This window comes from Tripterygium wilfordii, chromosome 3, assembly GCF_013401445.1.
Source record: "Tripterygium wilfordii isolate XIE 37 chromosome 3, ASM1340144v1, whole genome shotgun sequence".
Lineage (NCBI taxonomy): Eukaryota > Viridiplantae > Streptophyta > Magnoliopsida > Celastrales > Celastraceae > Tripterygium > Tripterygium wilfordii.
In genome coordinates, this window is record NC_052234.1 from 2,349,899 (window position 1) to 2,376,222 (window position 26,324).

The following is a 26,324-nucleotide window of genomic DNA, read 5'->3' on the forward strand; positions in this document are numbered from 1 at the left end:
CGATCTAAATTGCAATTTATGCAAAACTAAAATAATTAAGATCCTCACTCAGAATGATTAGCATTTATAAAAACACTTAAACAGTTACACTTTTGCACTACATAGGCAGAACATAGGCAGACTCACTGTAGCCTAAATCAAACGGTGCGATACACATACGTTTAGCGCAACACTTTCTTTGTAGTTTATAAGCTAGCATTGAAAATGACAAAATAAGCTCATACCAAAACGGGATCCACAGAGTAAAGTCGATTTTTATCACCCATTCACCCGAGAATTCACTCATGCATAATACTTTTACTCACTTGTAAGTTGTATCCCTCTTTAACACTTTCTGAAATTCTCTTCATCTATATATGTGGCATTATATGATCCTCTCTACCTCTCTCTATCTTTCCCTCTTCGTCTCTACTCCCTCCTCAACAAAGAAAATGTCATGGCCAAAACACCAATGGAGTATCTCAAGTACTCTTCTTCTGATCAGTTCCATTCTTTTGTTCATTTCATTTTCATCACCGATTAGAGCTAACTTGACAGATAAACTGGACCAAACATTGGTGCCAGAAGAACCAGATACTGAAATAAAGTGTGAAACATACCCTTGTATGAACCCGTGCGCCCAGCAGCAGCCTCCTCCACCACCACCACCACCACCTCCTCCTCCTCCTCCGCCACCACCAATGAATCCTTGTTGTACTATTCCATTACCCCCACCTCCTCCGAGGTTCACTTACGTGACAAGCGAGCCCGGGGAAGTGTATGATACAGAAACAACCACATGGTTCTATGCTGGTGCCAAAAAGAATGTAGCTCTAATTACAGGGCCGCTTTTGGTTTCTTCTGCATTACTCCAACTGATGCTGTTGTTCAGGTGAACTCATATAGTGTAATCTCATATGCTCCCTAAATTAGGAACACAGAATCAACATTTCACTGCTACAACACTCTAGTTTTTTAATTGACCTAATCATCGAAGCGATATTGATCTTTAAAGCATGGTTTACCTTTTTTGGGTATTTTTCATAAATCCATAGCCTTTTTTACCTGCTGGAGAAATATATTAAGGAAATAGAACAACATCATACTTAGCAAGCTATTTCATCATCATTTAAACATCTTTAACACAAAAATTGACAAACATGATACAGATTGCAAAGAATGAAAAAGATGCAGAGCCAAAAGAGAGAATTTATATTAGCACAGTTAATTCACATAACAATTCTGTCTTATTTGTCTCTCAATGTACACTCCGACTCAAAGCATGAAAACACTTGAGTCTTTGCAATAACTTAATTTCCCATCAAATTTCCAAGTATGGCTCCATTTGAAGATATCCAATGACGAGAGAGCAATGACAGTTATTTGATCCAGGTATGTATAACCCGCCTGTCCATCAATACCATATCTTCCACTCAAATTATCATAACACAACGTAACCAATAAGCAGGCATCTGTAATGAACTGGCGGAATAATATGATACTATTCAATGTGTATGCTACTTCTTTCGAAGCCAAGAGTGAATCCTAGTTCAGATATTAGTGCAATCCAATCCCTTGATTATTTCTCTACGCCATATTGCAGTATCGCGATCAAGTTTGAGCTCCCATGTAGGCCAGTAGTGTAAATCCTGCTTCAATGACATCACTCGGGGCTTCCCATTAAGGTGGATGGTCTTCACCCGGACAAATTCTCCATGTTCTAGACCCTGGAAAGTATTCAGGGATGAATGTAAGTAATCACGTCACTTTAAAATGAAACAAACTCACATGTACAAAAGGAGGGCAATTTTAACTAGATGGGTAGAACAATGTGTATGCACTAGTTAGTACAACATCCACTATTAGCACAGACAAGATTCCCTTAGTCCCACTACCCCATACCACTAGTCTTAGTGTTGTGATTGATAAGATTATGAAGTTCTTTTGTTTTTTGAATACAAAAGAAATCTTATTAACGGGAAGCACCAAGTAGATGGGATTACAAAGCTAAGGAGCTTATTAAGGGAATGAGGGAAATTTCTTGGTCATAATAGATTTTGCAACTCCTTTCCTTCCACACTAGCCAACAAGTAGCTAAGGTAGTGAACTGCAAGATCTTCCTACTTGATTTGTTCTTACCAAACAATTTCCAAGCACAAGCTCTAAGCACAAATCCAAGCTCATCTCAATACCACATTTTGTGATTACCAATGGTCAAAATTTTCCCACATTGATTCCCATAGAAAAAAGCCACTTTAGGAGGGACTTTTAACCTTCCCAATGGATTATTGCCAAGGGAAAAGAGAGTTTCCTAGATGGTGCTCAACTTCGTAAGGTAATGGATATTTGAAAGTTAAAATCTTAACCTCTATGACAAACACAAGGCATACTTCATAAAATAAGTGCCGAATCCCAGCTGATGTTCTTTAATATTATAGCTTAAATATCTTACGAACATATCTACAGCTATAACAGGAGCTTCATGCATATAACATTAAAAACCTTAGCAAAAGGTTCTAGCGACCGAACATCCAATATCCAGAAAATATGAAATCTTGGTAATAATAATAGTAAGTAAAGAAACTGAACTAAACATATTTTGATAAGTGTCAAATGGTATCAACAAATCAATATTAATATTCTCACAGGGAGTGGATATACCTTTGTAACATTAACAAAGGCATCTAAATCAGGAGTTGGTCTTCCATTAACTTCGACAATCCACTGAAGACCGTAGAGACCATATCTATGTACGGGACTTCCATGAGACCACCTGAATCAACAAAATGTCACATAAAAATCAGTAAGATAAACTCCGAAAGCATGAACTTCCATTATCAAGTATGTTAATGAAATGTTCCACACTCAGTCAACTGCCAAAATTTATTGATCACCCTGAGCTGCGCATAACACAGCCCAAAAAGCTTACCTTGCCACATACACGCCATGACCTTCTTCGGGAAGAAATCCAAGAGCACGAACGGCTGGATGAGGATCCTGGATAATGGCTCCACACCAATTTATTGCATGATTTGTGCCATTGCCATCCCTTACATCTGTTCCCACAAGGAGATCAATCTCACGTCCCTGGAAAATCATGCAAATCAAATATCAATTCAATGCAATTATACAACATATTTTTAACTTATGCAAGCAAACAAGAAATGATTGTTATAACGGAGAGTAGAAAATGAAAGAATAAATCTGCATTTGTACAAGAGCATTTTCCTACCTGCCGAAAAATGGTCAAGTTAAGCCTCCCATCAGCATCCTCAAACTTGTCTAACGTTTGGCAAGCATTTTCAATGTCACGGAAGCAAGTAACAGGTTCTTTGTTGATTGCCAACACCATGTCACCCTGTTCTAATAAATTCTCAGCCTTTGATCCAGCCAAACAACCTTTTACACGCAAAACTTGCCGTCTAATTGGGTCTTTCTTGACAAGAGCCTACAAAATGCAAACCAGCAGTCAATTACAAAAATTAAAATACAGTCATGGTATGTATGCATTAATTGGGGGGGAAGCTTAAAAAAGAATCAAGAACAGAATTGAATGTATTAAGGTGTAGTTTACATTTTCTGCAATTTTGATTAAAATTAAGTGACCGGATGAGTTACAGTGAGTATTCAGTCACTACTGCTATGGGAGCAACCAAAGCTGTAAACTTTATTGAGCTAAGTAGCTAACCAAGCTTTGAACTACCAAAGAGTCAAAGAACATAAGTTCACTGCTATATGTATCATATTGTTTTAGGTTAGGAATTAAAATTTCTATTGATACTACCTAAGGTTGAAGGTTTGAGTCATCAGCATTTAAGATGGCCCAAGCTTATGCACCATCACATAGATAAAAGCACTTCAAAGGCTAAATACATAATACATTGATACTAAAGATTAAAAGAATAAAGTAAGGACAGTGCTTTAATGGAAAAAAAGAAGAAGAAGAAGAAAAAAAAACGTACCTTAACCCAATCATCATTCAGGCCAAAGCTTCTAGCTTTTGAAAGCAATGTAGGATAGAGTTCAACCTCTAAGATCCTAACAAGCGGCATTGGCTTTTTGATGCAATTTATGAGAAGGGAAGGTCCTTTTGCACCAGAAATGATTTTGTCAAGAACTAGACTGATTGCATATATTGGAAGGCCTCTAACAAATTGATGATCTTCAGATGTATTACCAAATTTTAACTGAAACGAGAATACATGAATCAGAATGTAGTACTAGCATAAAAAATATCCCAAGAAGTAAAATGACTTCACAAACCTGAGTTGAAAAGCTTCCCCAAATAGCTTGAACCCTACCTCGCTCGTCAGTAAGTACACCCGAAAATGTACTGCCAAAATCTGTCAGGTAAAATTTTGTGCACAGCCATCATGTATTAGAAATTAGAACTTAACCAATACGAAATTCTCCCTTACCAGTATCAAGTTCAATTACTTCCATATTTGTTGCTCTGTACCGTGGAGAATCAGCTGAGTCGATATTCAAAGCAGCACAAGGGTTGGTCACAATGGATTTTCTTGACGTTGCTTGGAGACTTCTACTTAAACCCACAAGACAGACAGAATCCCCGCGACGTAATGCAGGCTCTGAATTAGTTATAAAACATTTTTGTAACATTGGAAGCATGGACCATGTGCATGAAGGTAGAAAGGAACAAGAAAATGGCATAAGAATATAGAACAAACAACCCCCCACCCCAGCGCATACATCACAGTCAAACATGCCCATACAGAGGAACACATTTACCACCATGACAAAATGTTTTCTTTCTATGTGATTGAGGTTGAAACAAACACATGATCAAAATTAACCATTCAATCAAATCATTAATGGCAATGCTGATGCACATACATAAAGGATAAAAAAGACAAACTATCAGACCCACCCAAACACAATTTTGAGGTAATACAAACATTCAAGCATACCAGGAACTAATTCTGCAGCACGAACAACAGATGCACCAATAGAACCGAGAGCAGAGGGGTTATAAGCAACAAGAGCATAATTGTGCACAGGATGGAGGAAAACCACCTACAATTAACCATTGGAACTTAATCTTGAGAGTTCACAAAGGGTACAGTACCATTTATGTCTCAGAAGTTTACCTCCCCAGGAATTTCAATAGGAAAAGCAGCAAATGAAAGCATCACATCCGATGCAGTTATTGCAACAGTATTCTTGTCAACTGCCACCAATCCCATGTCTTGAGAATGATAGATAATTACACCAGTCCCAAAAAAATGTTGTGAATGGACACCATCAACCATGCATGATTGTGGTATATGCACCTGCAAGCATAGTGTTAAGATTAGTTACTTTGCCAGTCAACACAATAAGTTAACTTGTTAGATTGGGGCATTTCACATCAGTTGTATATATTCTAACACTCCCCCTCACATGTGGGTTGGAAAATCCAACAGCCCAATTCATGCACAACAAACGAGGCCCAACACTAGGGTTATTCTCACAAAGGCCCACACTTGGACAACAATGTATGGGGGGGGGGGGGGGGTTAAGTTGCAGAAGCTAAGGTTTGAACCCAAGACCAACCGCTCCGATACCATGTTAAGATTAGTTACTTTACCATTCAACCCAATAAGTTAACTTGTTAGGTTGGGACATTTCACATCACTTATATATATTCTAACACATAGGAATGAAACATATTTTTCAACTGACAAGAATACGTTCACATGCGTTGTTCAGTCGACACAATATATATGAATTCAGCAACTCAGCATATAGTAGGGGAGTACAAAAGTTGGGAGGTTTTGCACCTCCACTAAGATGTAGTAAATTAACAATAGCCTTTAGCTGTGTATAAAGAGTAACATGTTAACAGAAAACTTAGCAAAAGAAAATTCACAAAGACATCCAATTAAAAGAGGGTGGTTTATTTTGAATCAATAACGATTAAAAAGCTCTCAGATTATACCTCGAGCATTACAAGAGTGGGCTCTATCACACGTTCTGCCAATGAAGCATTAGCAACTGCAGTTGTTGCACCCTGATAATCTCTTAGAAGTCCATTTTCCACAGAATTTGGATCATCCAACTTAAGTTCCACTGATTCATCTAGGGAACAATCAGTAATAAGTCCATCAGCAGATAAATTCTCCTCTACCCATCGTTTCTTTGTCTCGATATCAGTCTTGTCCCGGGAAGAGATTTCCTCAGAACCATGTTCATAACTCGTTTCCATACTAGTAATACCATCAGTCAACTCATGGATGTTACTATAATGGATATGTTCAACACAAGAAGCCCCACCACTGGATGGAACTGTTTGGCTTGTTAGGTGATGTCCAACATCAATGACAACAGATGGTTGCCAAACAGATGAGTGTTTATAAGCAGGTGTTGGTACCCATAAACCAGAACTATCATCACGAGCGAATATTTGAGGAGCAGCATACCATTCATGACGATCAACAGTGACTAGAACAGACTGCAAAAATTAGGTGGTCAACAAAAGTGAGCCAACAAAATTAGTTACAAGAAAAAAAAAATACTAAACTGAGAGAGATGAAAAACTTGCATGCAAAATTGAGGACAATTACGCATAAAGAGGGAGTACAGTGCACAAGGTTACATCGAATAAAAAGAAAACATAGGACCAGTAATCGATCAGACAAAAGAATACAATTAAGTCAATCAGGGCTAACATAATTCTTCATCTGACAATCAGGGCTTACAAGGATTTTTCAAACTATATTCTTCATCTGACATGACAGCAGAAACCTCCACCCACTCTTAAGTTCAGTAATTCCTCCCCTTCTCAACATTTTCAGAGTTTTAAATTGTTGAGCAAAGTTGCTTATTACAGTCAGCCACCTTTACCTCAAATTAAGCGAGCATAAAAAAAATTTTGAAACATAAACACTCATTTATAAAAGCCAATGAGCCATAGAAATCAAGTGTAGAGAGAGGGAAATAAATTTTGAATGAGAAGGGGAGGTTCATGAGAGGAGTGCCGAGTAGTGAAGAGTGTGAGAGGTGAAGGCATCTAAAATCATTGGACATGCAATTACGGTCTTCAAGAGAGAATATATCAACTACCAATCATTAGAAGATTCAAATTTTTAGATGGTAAGAAAACGTTAACGCAAGGTCTTTGAATCCAGTTACCCAGGCCATTTGTCAACTTCGAAGCCTAAACTGAAATGAGATGCACAAGTATCAAGGGAACAGTTGGCATGACATTTTGACATGGCCAAATACCCTCACTTCTGTTTTGGAATCCCCCTGCCACCCAAGTGCTCTTCAAGTGCAATAAACCTCTGATCATTTGAGGAAACAAAAATGAAGAAAAGGAAAACGAAAGGTCATCTACTAAGGTCCAAGAATATTAAAATAATGTCTTGCAACTTATTTCCCAGCCGTGGAAGCATCACCAGCCATCGCCATATCTCAGTAGTTCATCATCAGGAGCACTAAGCTGTTGTGCAACCCATGTCACACGTGTTGGTTGTATGTCAATATCAGTACTGGTTGGCATTTGGCAAGTCCATGAGAAACACTAAGGATCAGCGCATCTTAAAATAGAACTCATCAACTCACCCAATTTTCATCACCTCCAACAAAATGAATGATCCAGAGTTGAAAAGGAAAATATAAGAAAAACTTTCTTTTAATGAAAGTCTAAAAAAATATTAAAAAAATACAAATTAGTTATTTACATATCATATGACAAACTACAACAAGGAAATGACAATCATCAACATAATAACTTCCAGTTTGCCTGCCAACACCAATCATACCTTTCTTCGATGCCGATCCATGTAGCTGATGTATTCTAAAGGTACTCGAGCACCCCGTGACATCTTAGATAGAACCAAAATTAGCTCCTCAATTTTTGATATTTCTTCACCAGCAAACTTCTTAATTATGGCATACCGAGGAACTCCAGCTCTAAACAGCATATATCTGCAATAGAACAATAAGATTACCTTACCTCTATCATAGAACTACTTTGTAATCTAGTAGAATTGTTCTCTGGATTATGATGAATTAGTTTGGCTTCAAGAAAGAAAAAAAAAAAAACAGAAAAAGAAAGTACAGTCACCAACAATATCAGGCAATACAATATAAGACCAAGCAATAATAGTCGAAAATCATAGCAGATCTCTTCATTTCAGCTAAAATGCCAAAGCATATGTGAATATCATTTTGTGCCTCTCTATCATTTTTTTTTTCTTTTTTTGAATTAAAGGGTATCTATTTATCATAGATTCACATAAGCTTTCATCATAAAAAGATCAACTATTTCAAGCAAATGGTTGTGAGAGCAGAGAATACATGACAATATATCGCCAAACAATCCAAATATCCAATCAAATATGAAAACTTTGAGGTTGGCTCCAAATGAACTTACCCAGGATCCGCAACATACACAAGGCCACAGTGGAAACGGAAATTTCTTGCCTGCCGGAAAGAAAATTAAAGAAGCGTTTAGGAAGCCACAATCATCAGCTGAGTAAGTGGTCAAAAAAAAAGATTCTGCAACATCATCAAAGTTCAGAAGATCACCTTAAGGACTGGTATGTGATAAGATTCAAGTCCGAAGATAAAGGAAATATAGTAAATAACTGGACTACTAGCAAAAGATGTAGCACCAACAACCCAATATGGACCCTCTCAGAGAAGCGCCCACCCCAAAACCCTTACACCACAATTCACTACTCTTTCGATAAAAACCCCCTTTACAGAACCCTTACTCCTTTATTCTAGCCCTAAACTTAACAAGGATAAAAAGACATAACTATCCTCATAATAAAAAGACATAACTACCCTCTATTCTTTCTTGTAAAGACCTGCAAGTCCTTATCATTACCCTCCGCCAGAAGAGCCACCTTGTCCTCAAGGTGGAATTGGGGAAACTGTTGAGTTAAATCTTCAACATCCTCCCAAGTATTCTCACAAGCTGGAAGATCCTTCCACTGCACCAACACTTCAGTCCTACCATTGATCAACCTCCGTTTACGCAATATAGCCACTGGTTGTACAGCCAGTTCAATGTCAGAAGTGAGCATGGGGGGAAGAGGTTGGCTGTTAATGTGGGCAGCCGGGGCTCGTTTCAACTGAGAAATGTGGAAAACAGGATGTAGCCTAGCCGTGGATGGCAATTTCAGACGATAAGCAACCTTACCAACTTGCTCCAACACCTCGAAGGGACCATAAAAACGCGGGCTTAATTTCTCATTAGCCTTCGCCCCCAAAGACTTAAGTCTATAGGGTTGGAGTTTGAGATACACCCAATCACCAACCATAAAAGAAAGATCTCTGCGCTTACCATCAGCCACTAATTTCATATAATTTTGGGCCGCTGTCAACTGCTGTTTCAACTCCTCTAGTAATGCCTCACGTTCCTTCACTTGCTGGTTCACTTCTTCCACTGGGGATTCCTCAGAATATTTCAATAACACAGGGGGGTCGCGCCCGTATAAAGCTTTAAATGGAGTCATGTGTGCCGAACTATGATAAGACGTATTGTACCAATACTCAGCCCATGATAAGCACTTTAACCAGCGTGTTGGACAGCCCATAACGAAACAGCGTAAATATGTCTCCAAACATCGGTTGACCACTTCCGTTTGACCATCCGTTTGTGGATGATACGCAGAACTCATGTTCAATTGTGTTCCTGCCAGTTTAAACAACTCCTTCCAGAAATGACTCACAAAAATAGGATCTCGATCCGTCACAATAGAGCGAGGAAACCCATGTAACTTGACAATTTCCCTAGCAAAAACCCCTGCCACTTCTGTTGCACTGTAAGGGTGTCCTAGAGGAATAAAATGGCTGTATTTTGTTAACCGATCAACCACAACCAAAATAGTATCCATCCTTTGTACCCGAGGTAACCCACTAATAAAATCCATCGATACATCCTCCCATGATTGTTGTGGGATAGGTAATGGTTGCAATAACCCTGTTGGCTGTAGAGTAGAATGCTTCCCCTGAATGCAAACGGCACAATCCGAGACATACTTCTGGATATCTTTCTTCATCCCCTCCCAATACAGCACGTTTGAGACTCTTTTCCAAGTCCTAAGGGAACCAGAATGGCCCCCACAGGGCGTTTCATGAAATTCTTTTAACAACAGTGGGATACGAGCGGAAGACTTGGAAATCACTAACCTGTCTTGGAAGAATAGAACTCCACGTTTAAGAGAAAATTGGGGGTGGCTATCAGCAGATACAAGCAGATCTTGTATAATGACACGTAAATGTGGATCCCTTTGAGCTTCTTCTGCCAATCCAGACATATCCGCACAGTGAATCTGCGAGAGAGAATTCAATTCCAAGAGCAGACTTGTCAGCTGAGTCTCGGATTCTGTTAAGAAGTGGGCAGCAAAGTGCTGAGTCTTGCGTGACAGCGCGTCCGCTACTCTGTTGCTCTGCCCCGTTTTATATTGTATATCAAAAGTGTACCCCATCAACTTGGATAACCACTTTTGCTGGTCAGAAGTAAGCACCCTTTGTTCCATAAGATACTTAATACTTTTTTGATCTGTTCGAATCACAAATCGCTTGCCCAGTAGGTAGTGTCTCCACTTTTGCGTAGCAAATACTACCGCCATCAATTCCCTCTCATACACAGACTTCAATTGAGCTTTCTCTGAAAACGATTGACTCAGGAACGCAATAGGTCTTCCTTCTTGCATTAAGACTGCTCCAAAACCCTTCCCAGAAGCATCAGTCTCCACCACAAAGGACTTGGAAAAATCAGGGGCTGCTAAAACAGGTGCGGACACCATTTGTTCTTTCAACTGTTCAAAAGCATTATTCGCAGCCCCGTCCCAATGAAAGGCATTTTTCTTCAAGAGATTAGTAAGAGGTCGAGCAATAACCCCATAACCACCAACACATGACACCCAAGGCCCAACTCCCACCCACTCATGGGTTGAGCTGTCCCAAAGGCCCACAGGCCCAACCTGGGTATACCCTGGTCCAATCCTCCTTAAAAACCTTGGGTACCATGTGAAGGGGTGGGCACACTTATAAAGTGCACCCTCATGCCCACATCTTTCAATGTGGTATTTATCAATACCACCCCCTTCGAGACCAACGCCCACGTTGGTCGAGCACCATGGCCGACATTGGGGCGCACCCCGTCGAACACCATGGCCGGCCACTCCGCAGGGGCCGCCTCGAAGGTGAGGATCGACATGCTCCGATACCACTGATAAGATTCAAGTCCGAAGATAAAGGAAATATAGTAAATAACTGGATTACTAGCAAAAGATGTAGCACCAACAACCCAATATGGACCCTCTCAGAGAAGCGCCCACCCCAAAACCCTTACACCACAATTCACTACTCTTTCGATAAAAACCCCCTTTACAGAACCCTTACTCCTTTATTCTAGCCCTAAACTTAACAAGGATAAAAAGACATAACTATCCTCATAATAAAAAGACATAACTACCCTCTATTCTTTCTTGTAAAGACCTGCAAGTCCTTATCAGTATGCAACAGAATTCAATAAAGTAATTTCAAGCACGTATAGCTAGAAAGTGTACTTTGATAGAAAATATACCAAACAGTATGATGACATGATCTTGTCTACATTATACTACAATTTAAAATATTTTAATAATCAAGGAATCAGATTTTCCATTAAGGTTATAACCGAATATTTTCTAGAAGATATAATAGCAATGGGATCTTAGGTGTTTAGTTCTGGATTTTTACTTCAAAGGCATAGCACTAAAACTAACTTCCTTGGGACTACGTGGAGTTTCACAAGACATTATATGCTATATCTGGATTTCAGTTTTCATTTTCACGCAACTATGTGATTGCTTCAGAAAAATAAAAAAATTAATGTGTAAAGAACATGTATAGGCACCAGTCCAATTGAACATGTTGGGAATGGTGAACCTGTGGGACAATCATAAAATGCCTACTATGTGCCATATTTCATATGTTGATGCATCATCAATAGGCTGTAGTGTGCACAAAAAAGGTCTTAAAACATCCGTAAGGACTGGCAGATCTTAAAGCAGAAGGTAAATAAATACAAGGACCATCAAGAAGAAGGCTGATGTCTAAGAAAGAAAAATATAAGCTTTGAAAGCATCAAAGTAAACTGGAATTTCAGGAGCATGACCCAAGCAAGCTGAAGTTATGGACTGCTATTACTATTTAACACAAACATCTTATTAAATGTCAAAGAAAATTTAGTGGAGATATCGTAGACATGCAAGGCATTGAATACATATTAATGATGCTTCTTCCTGGGAGAACAATATATGCATGATGTTAGGCTTAAATGAATAGTGACCCTTATATATTAAGCAGAAGCTGCCAAAGCAACCTACCTGTTGATAAGAGAGAGGGTGTATGACTGCACCGCTTACTTCTAAGAAATAATCTGGAGTAATTGAGTGTAGATTCTGAACCTGAATAACAAAAGGGAGCATCCTATGAGCAATTCTTTACGTTCAATGAATGCACAAAAGATTGGTTCACTTGTTTGAGGGTGCATTCACTTGTTTCTTCTTGCTGCTGTGTGAAAATTGGTTCGGTATATGAAATTCCTTTGCCTAAATAGTTACTGCTATGATATGCAGCCATCATGAACGCACAAAAGATTCGAATTTTCATCTGACCTGTACCTCTTGGTCTACAACTTTGGAAATTTGAGAGCTAGAGTTTGAAGAAAAAAAGAAAGAAGCCCCCTAGTGATTGGGTAAGTTTGTAGGTATAAATTGGTTATGATCTAATTGCAAAAATAGTGCTTTGTATTTCAAACGAGTATCAAGTTATCTAGTTCGAGTTATAAACCAGAAGACCTAAACAATCAACAAAAAAGCTTCGAAAAACAAAGTTCATACAAGTAAGATTATGTTAAATGACGTGCCACCCCTTTCAATCTGCAATTCAATCTTCTGGTCAACACTGTCATCTAGCAAAATCTCCAAGGTCAGAAATTGTGTAACCACCTGCAATATGATTCCAGTTAATCAAAAAAGTTATGTAAGCCATGTCTAAATATTACAGACTTCACTAAAAAACATCAGCCTTAAGTAAGAACTCACTTCTCCATTCACCTTCACAAGAATATCACCTGGCTCCAGCTTCATATGAGCCGGGCCACCTGGCACCTGGTAAATTATTTATATTACGGAAATGGGCAGAAAATAGTACAGGATGAACATAAATATACAATCCCTACTCACAATCACAACAGAGATACACTCACCACTGAGTCGACAACAAGCATTCCAGTTTCCCCTAGTTGAGATGCATGTCGTACGATCTGAAACATCAAAAGCATAATATATCATGAATGAGAACCAACACTCATCGTTATAGTTAGTTACCCATAAAATTGACGCAATGCTGATAATAAACAACTAAATACCTGCTCTGTTTCACTTTGCAGACCAAGCCGGCGTGTTTCATCAAATCCTTTGTGAAGAAATGTGGACTACATTGCAAAATAATAAACACCAAAAAAAGTAATAAATTCTCAAGAATTTTGCATTGTACAAAACAGCAAGAACCTTCATTTTCTTTCTGAGGCACGAACCATTCATATGCCAAAATGAATCACGTGAATGATATATAAAACTACTTTTAAAACGTAAAGACAACCATCCCCATTCACTCATGTTGGAAGACCACCATTTTATAGTACTAACTTTCAAATCATAATTCACATCTTCACATTGCTTTGAACGAAATGGAGACATCTATCTATATCCTCCGAAAAGGATAGCCAATAGTGCAACGAACATTCTATGAGATTTTGGGTTTCTATGATTTTTTCTTTCTTTTGGGAATTAATTGGGTCACTAGCAACGACCCATCCTACTCAGGACTGTTAGCTTAGGCTGGTTTGTTATGAACAGGAGTTTGGTATGAACAGGAGTAAAGGAAAGCTGAGGGTTAGTTTAATTATAATGACTTGTTGGGTTTTTTCCATTGAGATAAGCAACAAGATCTTCTCTCGCAAATGAGCTTCTCTGGACAACTTAATCGAGAATCGGTTTTTCAATTGAGTAACTCTGGTTAGTTAGATACTGCATTTATTTTTTTTACAGGATTACTCTAGATGTACCTTAATCGGGTTTATTGGCCCGTTAGACAGCATTTTTGTATTTTCCTTTTGTTGACTTTTGTCAAGTTGCAGTCTTGTTCCCGCTTTTATGGCACTATATTTGTGCTCCTTAATATTGTTCTTTACAGTAAAAAAAAGTTTTTAAATGCTAAAGAAAATAGAAAGAAGAATGACGCTTGATTGTAATAACATCAAAAACAAACCTGAAGCGTACCACGAGGTATGGAAACAGCCTCCCACTTCTCTATATTAGAATCTTTACCCTTCTGGAGAAATTTTAATGCCCTAACAACCTGCAAATTGAGTAATAGCACTCAGTATGCAGATAACACTTCTATTGCAATATCAAAATTAAATATTCCCAATGTCCAAAACCGACACAATGACTAAACTTGAACAACATAATAAGGAGAATAGGATTCAGCTTTACAATTGAAGAAAATAGCCTAAGTGATATGATGTGTTGTTTTCTGCCAAACATATGCACTATAGATAAACTAAATAAACTAACAATGACTGGTATAAGTGAGGGAAAAACATTTCCTATAGGAGAATCTTCATTCCATTTCAGACAGTACTAAAGGCACAGATGAAGGTTAATTATATTAACACAAAAGGATATACCCACACGTTCTAATGGCAAAAAGAAGGCAGATGCACTAGATGACTTGCTTCCAGCATTCAAGGCCACTGCCCTGCCTTGCCAATCAATTACAGGGGAACCACTAGAACCACCCTTAGTACCAGATGCTGCCTGAAAGTAAAGTATAAGTCAGAACAATTAACTTGATACAGACAAACCTGAATGTAAGCGGGACAAATGCTGCTAAGCGAATATATCAATAGAAGGCATTAATGGCATACCAATAGAAGTATAAATTTCAAAGACACGAAACAGGGACACTAAAAACATCTATCAATTCCAATTTTCCATGAAAACTCACACAGCATATTCTATAGTGCACTGTTTTAGTAAGTACGATTAAAGCGTGTAAAACCTCTACTCTTTTCCATAATCATGCTTGTAGTCAAACCTCCCCTCTTGTTCGAATTCATTTCTTGTTTGCCCAAGATAAATGAGTTTTGAAGTGAAGTTGTATGGAGAAGAAACAAGCTGCTGACAGAGAATATCAATGTTCTAGGGCAAGCATAGAAATGAAGTGGTTTATTGGCGCCAGGGAGAAACTACAGAGTGATGTAGGCAAGGAAACAACTAGCAATAAGTGGAGATCTCCAGATAGATGCTTTGATTTTCAGTTGAAGAATAATAGGAATGGTTGTAGGTAACCTGCTGACAGAGATTATTTGGGGCAGGAAAGAGATTGGTAATTTTCCCAAGAGGTTCAGAGGCTAGCAGATGGCGGAAGGTCTTGAATGGTGTTGATACTCATAAGATATTAAAAACCGATGATACCAGCTAGAAGTTGACGTGATACCCAGGGCAAAATTTCAAGAATCCAGAAAAATAACAAGGAACTTATGTGGCAGCCTGTAAGAGGTGGGGCACATTGGTGTTTGACAGAGCGAATGATATTGAAAGAATGGGACGTGGGTGGTAGTGTGGCACTGTGATATAGATACAAGTGGTACAGAAGCTGTGTTCTGGATGTTGCGCAATACAGGAAGTAATGGACAAAGGAAAATAATCAGGGAGGAAGAGCTGAAAAGGGGGGGCAAAGGGTCATGGATCACCCTGGAATCAAAGGGTGATACTCTCAATGACAGCTTGGGGTTCAAAGTTCAAACACAATGTACAGGTAAATCAAATCTCACAAAACGCATGCGGAGAAGCTGCAGTGTTCTCAACTGATAAGTACCGCAAACCCTGCAGGGTACGTTGCCATGAGAAGCAATGGGCCACATTGTTCAAATTTTGAATTTACCATTACATGTCATACATTGATTTTGGCCCAGACCTAACAGGCGGGAAGTGGGCCCAAAAAAATGGTGAAGACAAGAAACTAGCAAAAATCAATTAAGAGCCAGACCGGCCAGAAATAAAACTAGAGAAGCAAAGCAGGAAAAATAGCCTAAGTCAGAATCATGAGGAAGCACAGAAATTGATAACAGTGAGAAAAGAATTTAGGGTTACGATACAGGAGAAGAAAGATAAAGAAAGACTGGCTGAGGAAAAGAAAGGATTTTCTGGTGGGATTTTGATGTGAGAACCTGATGATGAAGAGCTAATGGCAAGGAGGAAAAGGGCAAATAGAATATTTAGTCGAGGCTTCAATGAAAGAAAAAGATAATGGATTAAGGTAAGAAAAAAGGCGAAACTGTAAAAAGCTCATCTCAGAGAATGACAAAACTTATTTGGAGTAATTTCCGTTGGCGATGAAATTACCATAGGAGGAAGAAAAATGTGTTGTAGACACTATCAGCGTGGTGTCTGAACTCTGAAGGTCACACTTCGAAGTGGGTGGTGCAAAATATCAATAAATACGGAGGAGAATGGAAAATAGCTTGGGCGAAATGGAATATAAAGTGCTTGATTTGCTTCTGAAGTTGGAAAAATGTCAAAAGGATGAGAGAACTAAAGAAAGGATGAGAAGAAGAGTGGTAAAAGTACACACAGGGAGAGACTAGAAGACGATCAGAGGTTTTACCACATTTATGTTCTATGAAGTCAATTTCATGAAATGTGAGGGGTTTGAATGGCAGGGATAAAAGGAGCATAATCAACTACTTTCTCAAAGAACGGAAACCTGATATGATGTCTCTCCTGGAAACCAAAATGAAGAGGTAAATATCAAGGGATATTTGGTTTTCTCATGGGGATAAGTACACTTCTTTCTTCCACAGGATAGCAACTATTCATTGAAACTGTAACAAAATATCAAAGGTGTTTGGACGGAAGGAAGTGGAAGATCCTAAGGAGCTTGAAAAAGAAATTTGCACTTTCTACAAAGATTTTTTAGCACAAAATTTTCAACGAGACCAAAACTGGAAGGCATGCATTTTGATACCATTACAGAGGGTGACCAACACTCAAAACATTTTATGAGGGGATGCTATGCATGTTTCCAGTAAAAAATACAAAGTTAGACGCAATAATCTCACAAAAAGGTACAAAAGTAAGATTAGTGACTACAAAAAAACTCAATAATGACTCAAAGTAACATTAGTTCTTCAATCTTAGGTAAAGAACAAAGCTACTTACTTGCATGTAGAAAGTATTGAAATCGTTATACCCATCCCTGCACCAATCACACAATCAGTTACAGAACAGACCAAGACCAAGCCTAGAAATCCCAACAGTAATTGGCATGGCTAAAATGCACTTTCAATAGGATACTTGTTTGCAAGTTCAATTAAGCGCAGAGGCTACCAGAAACATAGCATGAACATTAAAACAAAGGTAGCCATTAGGATAAATGGAGACAAGTTGTGGCAAAGAGGAAGATTGATGCAGCAAAGATGCACATAACCCCAATGACCGTACTAAAATTCATCAGCTACAGAAATTCTATTTTATTTGAATGACAGGGCAAGAATTCCTGAAGAAAGAATCATAGAGATGAAAGATCCAAAAGCAGCGTTAACGAACAATTAATTAAGCTGATAAATTGCACAATGAAAGTGGGGGCTTAAGTATTATTTACCTTATCCTATTTAACAGAGCACTTCTGGGTAAATGGCTCTGGCGATTTAATAGTTGTAAAAACTATCCATGAAGAAATTAATTATGGCCAGATATAGGTTTGCTCATAACAGTTTGATAACAAGTTGGTGCAGAGAATCTCATTGTCGTGGCTTTTGGCTATCGGGAATATCAGGTATTTGTGGAAACAGTATACAACCTTCAAGCCAAGCCTCAAGGTAGGGAGAGCAAATAGTGTCAGCTTGTGAATTTATATTTGGAAAGGCAACTTACGTCTAAAAATGAAATTCCCTGGCCTTTACTGATTGGCAAGCGATAGGGAGGCCATGATTAGTGAGCAGGTCATCGGCTCAGAGACTGGCAATTCTTGGAATATATTTTTTTTGAATGAAAAAATTTATTAAAGCACCAAGAAAGTGCAAACCAAAAATTACAGGGAGGATAACTTCATAAGGTCAAAAATGTTCCCTGAGAAAGAAAAACACCATGATTTAAGGCATTCAAACCAGCAGTCTATGAAACTATCTAAATTAGTTTCGATGTTGTTGAAAGTCCTATTATTTCTTTCGATCCAGATCAGCCACATCACAGACATCGGGATCAGCTTAACAACACTCCTTTGATGCTTGTCATTGCCTATAGAGATCCAAGCTAACAACTCTTTGTCCACAGAGGAGTGCGAAACCCAGCAGATGCCTAATAACGACAGAGCATTAGCCCAAACCTTTGTGGACCAGGAGCAGTGCAAAAGAAGGTGATTTATAGATTCCAAGGCATCTTTGCAAAAGCAGCATCTATTTACCAGAGTAATGCCCCTCCTTTGTAAATTGTCCATTGTTAAAATTCTTCCCCAAACAACCTCCCAACAGAAGAAGGTGACTCTAGGAGGAGCCTTTGACTTCCAGATCCACCGCCAAGGAAAACCAGAGTTACCTAAATGAAGCTTGTCTTTAAGGAGCTCATTATAGAAGGAACTCACTGAGAAGAGTTTGTTACTAGTCAAATTCCAGCATATTTTATCTTCTGTTGAGGGATTAACCTTTGTACTGTAAACAAACTTCCAGAAATTGTTAAAATTCTTGGAATATAACATGATAGCCTTCATTATGGCGAAACAAGACTGGGAATTAGACTCATTCCTGACTTTCTGGTAGGGTTATATGCTCATCTCCCAAAAAGAACTCAAGAAGATAGGCTATGCAGATCCAATTGTGCAGGTTATATAGTTAACTTTCAGCATGGACCCTTCTAGCCAAGGACAAAACCAAAAGATCTGTCACTCAGCCGGTTCCGGTTCCTCTTGGAGCTTAGAGTTTTTAGACACACATGAGACTGGGAAATGAGCTCTTTACTCAATTTCCTGAACCAGATCTATGAACATCTTCCCATCTCCAACCTGGGCAATAAGAGTTCTAAGTCTTTAAGCACAGGGAAGCAATTCACTGTGAGGTCTTACTACAACCAGCTACTCAGAAGCAACTCTCAATTGGAAAATCAAAATTTTCCTTGGCAGAGGATTTGGAAAGCTAAATTCCACTAAGAGTACCATTTTTCATGATGGGAATCAATTTGCTCGAGGACAAGGAAAGTTTGGAAAGCAATATTGAAGGTTATTGGAATTAATTGGGTTATGAGCCTACCAACTTAACTTTCAGCATGGACCCTTCTAGCCGAGGACCAAAACAAAAGATCTGTCATTCAGCCGGTTTCTCTTGGAGCATAGAGTTTTTAGACACGCACGCGACTGGGAAATGAGCTCTTTAGTCAATTTCCTGAACCTGGTCTATGAACATCTTCCCATCTCCTACCAGGACTTTTAACTAGGAAGCACAGACACGAGACACAACATGGACACTCAGACACAGGAATTTCAAAATTTGCAAGCACGGGGGAAGGACACGTATACAAAAATATAAATAAAATATATATAAATCAGATAGATACTAACATAAACAAATAGTTGTCTACTGTCTCAATATTACAATAAAATCCAAAAACAAAGTCAAAATAGAATTAGAAAACTCACCACTTGTGTATTGCAAAAGAAAACCAACTGTGTGCATAAAAATGCTACATTAAGCGTGGATTTTTAAATAAGCTATAATTTTGGTTGTTCTATTTATTTTTGTAATTGAGTTTCAATGGGCTAAAACTTTGGGAAACAAATTTGCAATTCAAATCTTTTTGACTTTACTGTAAATGTGTGGTCCTAGGTCTTTAAGCACAGGAAAGCACTGTGAGGTCTTACTACAACCAGCTACTCGGAAGCAACTCTCAATTGGGCAATAAAAATTTTCCTTGTCAGAGGATTTGGAAAGCTAAAATTCCTCCAAGAGTACCATTTTCATGATGGGAATCAATTTGGGAAAATATTCTAATGATGGATAATTTGAAAAGAAGAGGACTCCCTCTTGTGAATAGATGCTACTTGTGCAAAAAGGAAGAAGAATCTATCAATCACTTAATGCTGAATTGCCCTGAACTAGGAAAGTTTGGGAATCAGTCTCTTTTCTCTTGGGAATAAGCTGGGTTATGACTTATGAGTGACAATCTTGTCTCCAAGCTAGTGACATGGAAATTTTGGTCTAGAAACAAGTGCAGCAGATCTTTTATACAGCTTATTCCAATGGGTATCAGTTGGCTAGTCTTTAAAGAGAGGAACAACAGGGTCTTTTGAGACCAAAAAAAACCTTCTTTTGATCACTTAATAGATAATTTCCTTAGTACTGTAAAATCTTGGAGTAATGCTTCAGATAGGAACTTCTTTGATAGCAATAGTTATATATCTTGCTCAACTGATTAGCAAGAGAATATGCAGCAATTAATTTATAGGTGCCAATGTCCAAATTATCCAATAGAAATACATACTTTTTATAATGTGGAGCATCTCTATCTAAACGAGCCAGTGTGCCAGCCAAAATGGAAACCTGCAAATTCAGGTTCAAATCAACAATAAAACAACGATATTACACAGACAGATCATGCTAAGAAGAGCGTTAAAAGAACTGATGTCTGGAAGCAGGACATTAAAAAAAGGAGCAGAAAAAAAGGGGGCAAAAACTAGAGAATGACATACCGCAGCATAACAATTTTCACGTTTAGCCAACAAGTTGACTACATATTAACAGCAATTCTCTACATACCCAGATTTTAAACTCAAAGCAATAGTAATTTTTTAGTTCTAGAACACACAGTTTCTAGCATCATAATCTTTCAGTATCTAGTTATCTACACCTAATTTTAAAGTCAACTGCATTGCTCTGGAAATTTATTAATAGCCAACAGATATGCTTCCAGCAAGGTTTATTCCATTCTACAGGTGTAACAACTCTTCGAGTCCCGAGAATTTTCATTTCCAATCTGCTGGCCTCAATTGCAACACCACACCCAGCCTTACGTATGATTTGCACTTGAATGGAACTTCTATCTTTTCGAATGAAAAAGAAGAATATTATTAAAAAAGGCACCCAGAAAGCCATGTTTAGACAAAAACAATTCTGCGCAAAATAGTCATCTTAGACACCCAAAACTAATCTTTACAGGGACAAAAGCTTTATTCTACCACCATGACCATCCAAAGACATTCTCTTTACAGTAAAATACTGCTATAATGAGCTACTACTTAAAGAGAATTATCATCTTGGAAACATTTATCCATTGCAAATTTTCAATTTATCTCTCCAAGGCTTTTCTTTTTCTGCTGGGAAGCAGTCAGGAATAATTCTGACTTGACACGATCTCTAGATAAGAGTTGTTGCTTACTCAACTGGTGTCACGGATGAGTTTTCTACTTAGCTTTGCTTCGATGAGAACATGCACGAACATAGTCGTATACTCATTTCCAGTTTTGACATTCCAAAGAAATTGTTAACCATAATCCATATTAGTTTACATTGACTTTGCTTCAATGATATAAAAGCATTTGAAGCTTTTCATATTTTATAATTCTACTCCATTTAAACACACCAAATTGGCATAATATGTAACTTATCAGTGGCATGATAACTCCAACTTTTTAAACTGCCAGCAAAAGGCTAACTGAAATAAACCACAGCTGGCACCAACAAATTGGAGTTATATAAGAGAAGAAAATTAGTCGCAAGCATACATAACTGGTTACCAACAACTTCATAGTTCATAGCTCTAAAGAAGCAATGATATTCACATATAAAACAAACTAAAATTTTCATTCTTTTATTGAGTGGTTAAAGAAAAATGCAATTATTAACATAACACTAACTAAAACAAGTACCAAGACTTCAGCAAAGAATAATGATTCAACCTTGAAATAAAAAAAGCATACATGTATATATAGCCCATGCAGTAAGGAGTAAAGAACAAGACCAATGTAAAGAGTACAAACTACATAACAGTACCTTCTCACCACTATCATTACCAACAACCCTAATTTCTAGTCCCACGCATGCAGCCTCAGGAGCAAGAGGGATTTCCTCATAGTTAAGAAATTGTATTGCACCCGGATCATAACGGAAGAAGCCAAAATCATGAACCTAAGAAACATCAACAGCAATTCAGAAGAAGAGAGAAAAATGGACACGCATGAGTCTCAGAATTGTATAGACAGCATACTATATTTAGGATAATAGAATTGCATCACATAGTCGATCCTCTTTATGGAAAAGAAATTCCAGTTAAGTTCACTTTTAATTTGTTTCATCTATCCTTACGTGATTGGAAGCCAAATATCAACATTAGAAACCAATCTTTATAGTTACGTATATAAAAGTATCTTTCATTACCAAAAATTAATCCATACATATATGGGTCCACTTTCGAATTACAGGATAAGCATTCCAAAGATCATATAACTAAAAAAATATAAAAAAAAAAGCGTAAACAACACCCATTCACAAGGCTCCCGCAATGGGCGGGTCGGGCACATGCAGGATGTACGTAGTCCTTAACCCCACATAATTTTTTTTTTGATTGGAAAAGAATTTTATTCAAGCACCAAGGGGGTGCAACCCAACAGAAATTACTAGGGAACCCCACATAATATGTGGAGAGATTGTTTCCAGAAATTCAACTGTGACCTCTAGGTTGCAACACTGTAACTCTACCATGGGCCATATGTTTGCCTATATTTTTCCGTCTTTCACAAGATTATTGTCGTCACTATCAATGTAATTTCGCTAAGCACCAAGATAAACCACCAATATGATTTCTACATGTGCTGCTATCTCCTCCATTACAACTAGTACCAACCACCACTCCATCATCTTAAGGCACTCACAACTACCAGATGACCTCCGCTCTACAAATCATTCAATTGCCCCAGTAGCTTCCTAATCAACATCTAAAGTTCTTCGTATCAGAATTCCGCGGCAGAGAAGGAGTACACTTTTTTTGTATTCCTTTTGTCTTGAAATATAACCCAATCTTAGGTAAATATAGAGCCATAAGGCACTAAGTAAAAGTACACTTTTAACACTATAAAGAGGTACACTTTTGAGTCAATAGAACCATGTTTCTAAGGCAGTAAGGCTCATCGGATCTTTTTTTTTTTTATAAGGTAAAATTATAGAGAATATCAGAGCCTAAGCCCTGGTAAACAAGTACATAAAGATTGCATGAAAAAATAATAATAGAGAAAGAAGCAAAAAGAAATTCTTAGAACTTCATTTTTAAGCCAAAACATCAAAAGTTCCATGATTTAAAAAGTTCAAGGATTAATGACGAGGTTAGCCCAAATCATCACCCAAGGGAAATTTAATTTTTGTAAAGTTAACAGTGCAACTTTTGTTGATAAAAGTTTCAACATTGATGTTCTTTGATATAAGATGAATTTACATTGCATTTCTAGGGATGCAACGCAAAAACATCTAGGGTAATAAAAATGAGAGACTCAACTTTTAGTAAACTCTTAATTTAAACATTTTGAGTTCAAATATACAATAGAGCAGCGTAACCTCCTTGGTTCTACTTAAGTCATCATCAGAGCTCCTTAGGCAACAATAATAGGGACTAACTACAACCAGTAATGCCAAAGATAAAAACTACGACTAGTAATGAAAGAATATTAGTTTCATTCCAAAGTTATGAATTCTAATTCAAACAGATAACTCCTGCTTTCTATCCATTTGTTTGAAAGCACATACTTCCTCTAAAAGTTGAACCGCACAAGTTCTTTCCCAATTCTAAGCCATTTATTCTTACGTATTTCTGTGTAGTGCCCATTATAATAACTACATGACCACATTGAATTCCAAAAAGAAGCACTTACAGGATCTCTATATATGGGGTGTACAGGGATTTCTTCACGGTTTACAAACATAGCCTCTGCAACCACAGGTCCTTCAAAACAAGTAACATAGAACTTAATTAATAAAGTATGTCATAGAATGCCACAACCATATATATAAAGATATTCAATAAGGGATATTAAACCTTTAGTTTGATTTGCCTACAAAAGTAAGCAGAAAATTCTTAGGAAGATCAAGAAAAGTCATAATTCATCGAACTCAAAACAATTGAAAATTCTTTTCTAAAACGAAAAATAGGATTTTAATTTCCTTTTTGAACAGAGAAAGAATGTCACCAACCAAGGGGGTGCAACTGAGTACGATCAAATACAAGAAATTAGATTTATCACATTGAGGATAATGCTTTCCTCAATGTTACAAGACCCACTGTAAAGGGGACCAAAAAATAGGAAAACAATCAATTATATAGAATATCAAAGAGACTCTCTACTCTCTAGTCAATCAAAAGCCCTGTTGTAATTCTCTTTCCAAATAAACCAAGCTACGAATAGCGAAATGGCTGGAAAAAAAGTCCAACCACAGTTTAATCCATTCAGAAACACCAAGCTTTTGGCTCACTATTGACAGATCCTGTTACTTCCCAGTTCACAACCATTAATTTCGATGCCATGTTTCTCAAATTACAGCGAAGAAAACATCTGCTGGCCAGAACAACTCTTGCTGAAAGTTATCGCATGTCAAGAACTCAAGATTCTCTTCCATGCCATTTCCCAAGCAAAGAAAACAAAAGTTTGGAGGCATTTCGTCTTCCAAATCTCCTACCATGAAAAACCAAACATTCCACCACCTCCCTCGGCTTTGCGAAGTGGAGAGAAAAAAGGCTTTACTCTGTAAGTCCCACCCCTACAAATCAGATTGTGCTCCTCCCTCCTCATGATTGTAACTTTGTCAATGGTCTCAAAAAAATTAAGTGAATGAATTTACCTCCCAATCCATTCCTTATTAAAGGAGATATCTAAAAAATTATAATATGGTCTTTGATGATAAGGGAATCTCCTTTTTGACATTTCCACCGATAATTGGCTTAGTAATTTGAAATTCCACCTCTCAAACAACTGCAACAACTTTCTAGATGCTAGAATTTGGGCTCATTGCAGCCATTGCTTCTTTGGCTTGCAACCCTTTGGTGTTGCTTCAATAAAACACAACCCAATATTTAAATTCCAAATATCATGTCTTTAGGTTTCGAATTCACGGAAGCAGTTGGCGGGCTCCTACAAGTACTAATTCCTAATTTTATGCTCAATTGAAAATCACAAGGGCATGAGTAATTTTAAAGGTTAAGACTTAAGAGGTGCAATAATAAGCTGGACATAAATAGGCAAGGTCTTAACCATTTCTAAAGAAAATTTTAGCTATTTCAATTCCCCTATAATGCCCATGTACTTTCACAATGTGCATTGAATTCTTTGGCAGAGTTTCTGGATGTAAACTAACCCCTGACCACCACCTGATGCATACTCACCAAGAAATATGTCACCGGACCTCACAAAGTCAGTTTGTCTCAGCCAAGGTCCATTCATCCTAACATCTCCAAGCATGAAGAGAAGGGAGAAGCAGAAGGCAGGTCCATTGATATTGATTTCTCTCTATGTTTTTCTTTCTTCTCTTTTAAGCATTAATTTCTAAGCCGCAATTTCACAACCAGCAAAAGCAAATGTCTTACCTTGCATCACTGTTTTCACACTGATCATAAGCCCATACAACCAATAAAGACAAAAGAACAAATCAAATAAAAGAAGGTTCAGATGAAGAATAATAGTACCAGGCTTAACAACATGGCGATTGGTCAAGATGATCCCGCGGCGCTTGTCGACAACGAAGCCAGTAGCATAGCTGGCGCCAGCGGACTCGGTGTCGAAGGCCCGACAAGCCGTAGTCCTGAGCACCACTACGGCGGGGACCACGTTGTTGAGGGCCTTCCTCCAGTCCTCAGCGGTGGCGAAGTTATCTTGAAGCGGCGGATCGATCTCCATAGACAATTCCTCCTTCATGCTCGTATCCACACCTACCATCGTCTCCTCCGATCCCAGCCTCTCCAACGCATCTCCCATATTAATCCCTCGCTCTTCACTTCCCTGGATTTTGTTCTCCGGGAACCTAATGTTTGGTAGGAACTAGCAAGTCGATTCGGGTGTGAGCTGTGTGCTGCAACTACTACAAGACTAGACAGTTGGATTTTGCGGCACAATCCAAACAAAAGAGGATTCAACTCTATGAATTTTGCCGTCTCTGTCTGTGCCTCTGTGGCATACTCTTAAATCTTAATTTCTCATCTCGGCGAATCATGGTGGACCAAGGTTTTGAAACCGGACCGGACATTGAACAGGAGAATTCTTTCGTTCACGGTTTAATGGTTCAATCAGATTCAAACCGAGTTTAATAT

The 26,324-nt window shown here is 38.1% G+C and overlaps 3 protein-coding genes across 3 annotated transcripts; 1 reads left to right on the top strand and 2 right to left on the bottom strand.

The window, feature by feature from the left end:
• Positions 1-411: 411 nt before the first annotated feature.
• LOC119990416 (transcription factor SKN7-like) lies at positions 412-1,470 on the top strand. The gene has a single exon (XM_038836318.1). It carries the CDS (start codon positions 432-434, stop codon positions 873-875), a length of 444 nt encoding a protein of 147 aa, XP_038692246.1. The 5' UTR covers positions 412-431; the 3' UTR covers positions 876-1,470.
• On the bottom strand, positions 1,174-26,181 carry LOC119990410 (protease Do-like 7). The gene is made up of 24 exons (XM_038836305.1): positions 25,704-26,181; positions 23,899-23,969; positions 22,031-22,165; positions 20,523-20,581; positions 17,214-17,250; positions 14,682-14,807; positions 14,257-14,346; positions 13,355-13,420; positions 13,193-13,249; positions 13,029-13,094; positions 12,825-12,932; positions 12,309-12,389; positions 8,357-8,406; positions 7,743-7,908; positions 5,918-6,430; positions 5,088-5,270; positions 4,908-5,013; positions 4,398-4,568; positions 4,243-4,322; positions 3,942-4,166; positions 3,212-3,427; positions 2,909-3,066; positions 2,641-2,752; positions 1,174-1,706 (listed from the first exon to the last, which is right to left on the bottom strand). The coding sequence occupies exons 1-24, from the start codon at positions 25,990-25,992 to the stop codon at positions 1,530-1,532; spliced, it is 3,342 nt and encodes a 1,113-aa protein (XP_038692233.1). The 5' UTR covers positions 25,993-26,181; the 3' UTR covers positions 1,174-1,529.
• LOC119990425 lies at positions 18,063-18,935 on the bottom strand. The gene is made up of 2 exons (XM_038836330.1): positions 18,457-18,935; positions 18,063-18,350 (listed from the first exon to the last, which is right to left on the bottom strand). The coding sequence occupies exons 1-2, from the start codon at positions 18,757-18,759 to the stop codon at positions 18,306-18,308; spliced, it is 348 nt and encodes a 115-aa protein (XP_038692258.1). The 5' UTR covers positions 18,760-18,935; the 3' UTR covers positions 18,063-18,305.
• Positions 26,182-26,324: the final 143 nt, after the last annotated feature.

What these genes read in the sequence shown, in the direction of transcription:
- LOC119990416 (XM_038836318.1), top strand. Translation starts at nt 432, where the DNA reads ATGTCATGGCCAAAACACCAATGGAGTATCTCAAGTACTCTTCTTCTG.
- LOC119990425 (XM_038836330.1), bottom strand. Translation starts at nt 18,759, where the DNA reads ATGAAGGCTATCATGTTATATTCCAAGAATTTTAACAATTTCTGGAAG. An exon ending in AAAGGAGGGGCATTACTCTG is followed by an intron (nt 18,351 to 18,456) that starts GTAAATAGATGC and finishes TGTCGTTATTAG; the next exon opens with GCATCTGCTGGGTTTCGCAC.
- LOC119990410 (XM_038836305.1), bottom strand. Translation starts at nt 25,992, where the DNA reads ATGGGAGATGCGTTGGAGAGGCTGGGATCGGAGGAGACGATGGTAGGT. An exon ending in TGCTGCAGAATTAGTTCCTG is followed by an intron (nt 4,569 to 4,907) that starts GTATGCTTGAAT and finishes TAACTAATTCAG; the next exon opens with AGCCTGCATTACGTCGCGGG. An exon ending in ACTTGACCATTTTTCGGCAG is followed by an intron (nt 3,067 to 3,211) that starts GTAGGAAAATGC and finishes ATGATTTTCCAG; the next exon opens with GGACGTGAGATTGATCTCCT.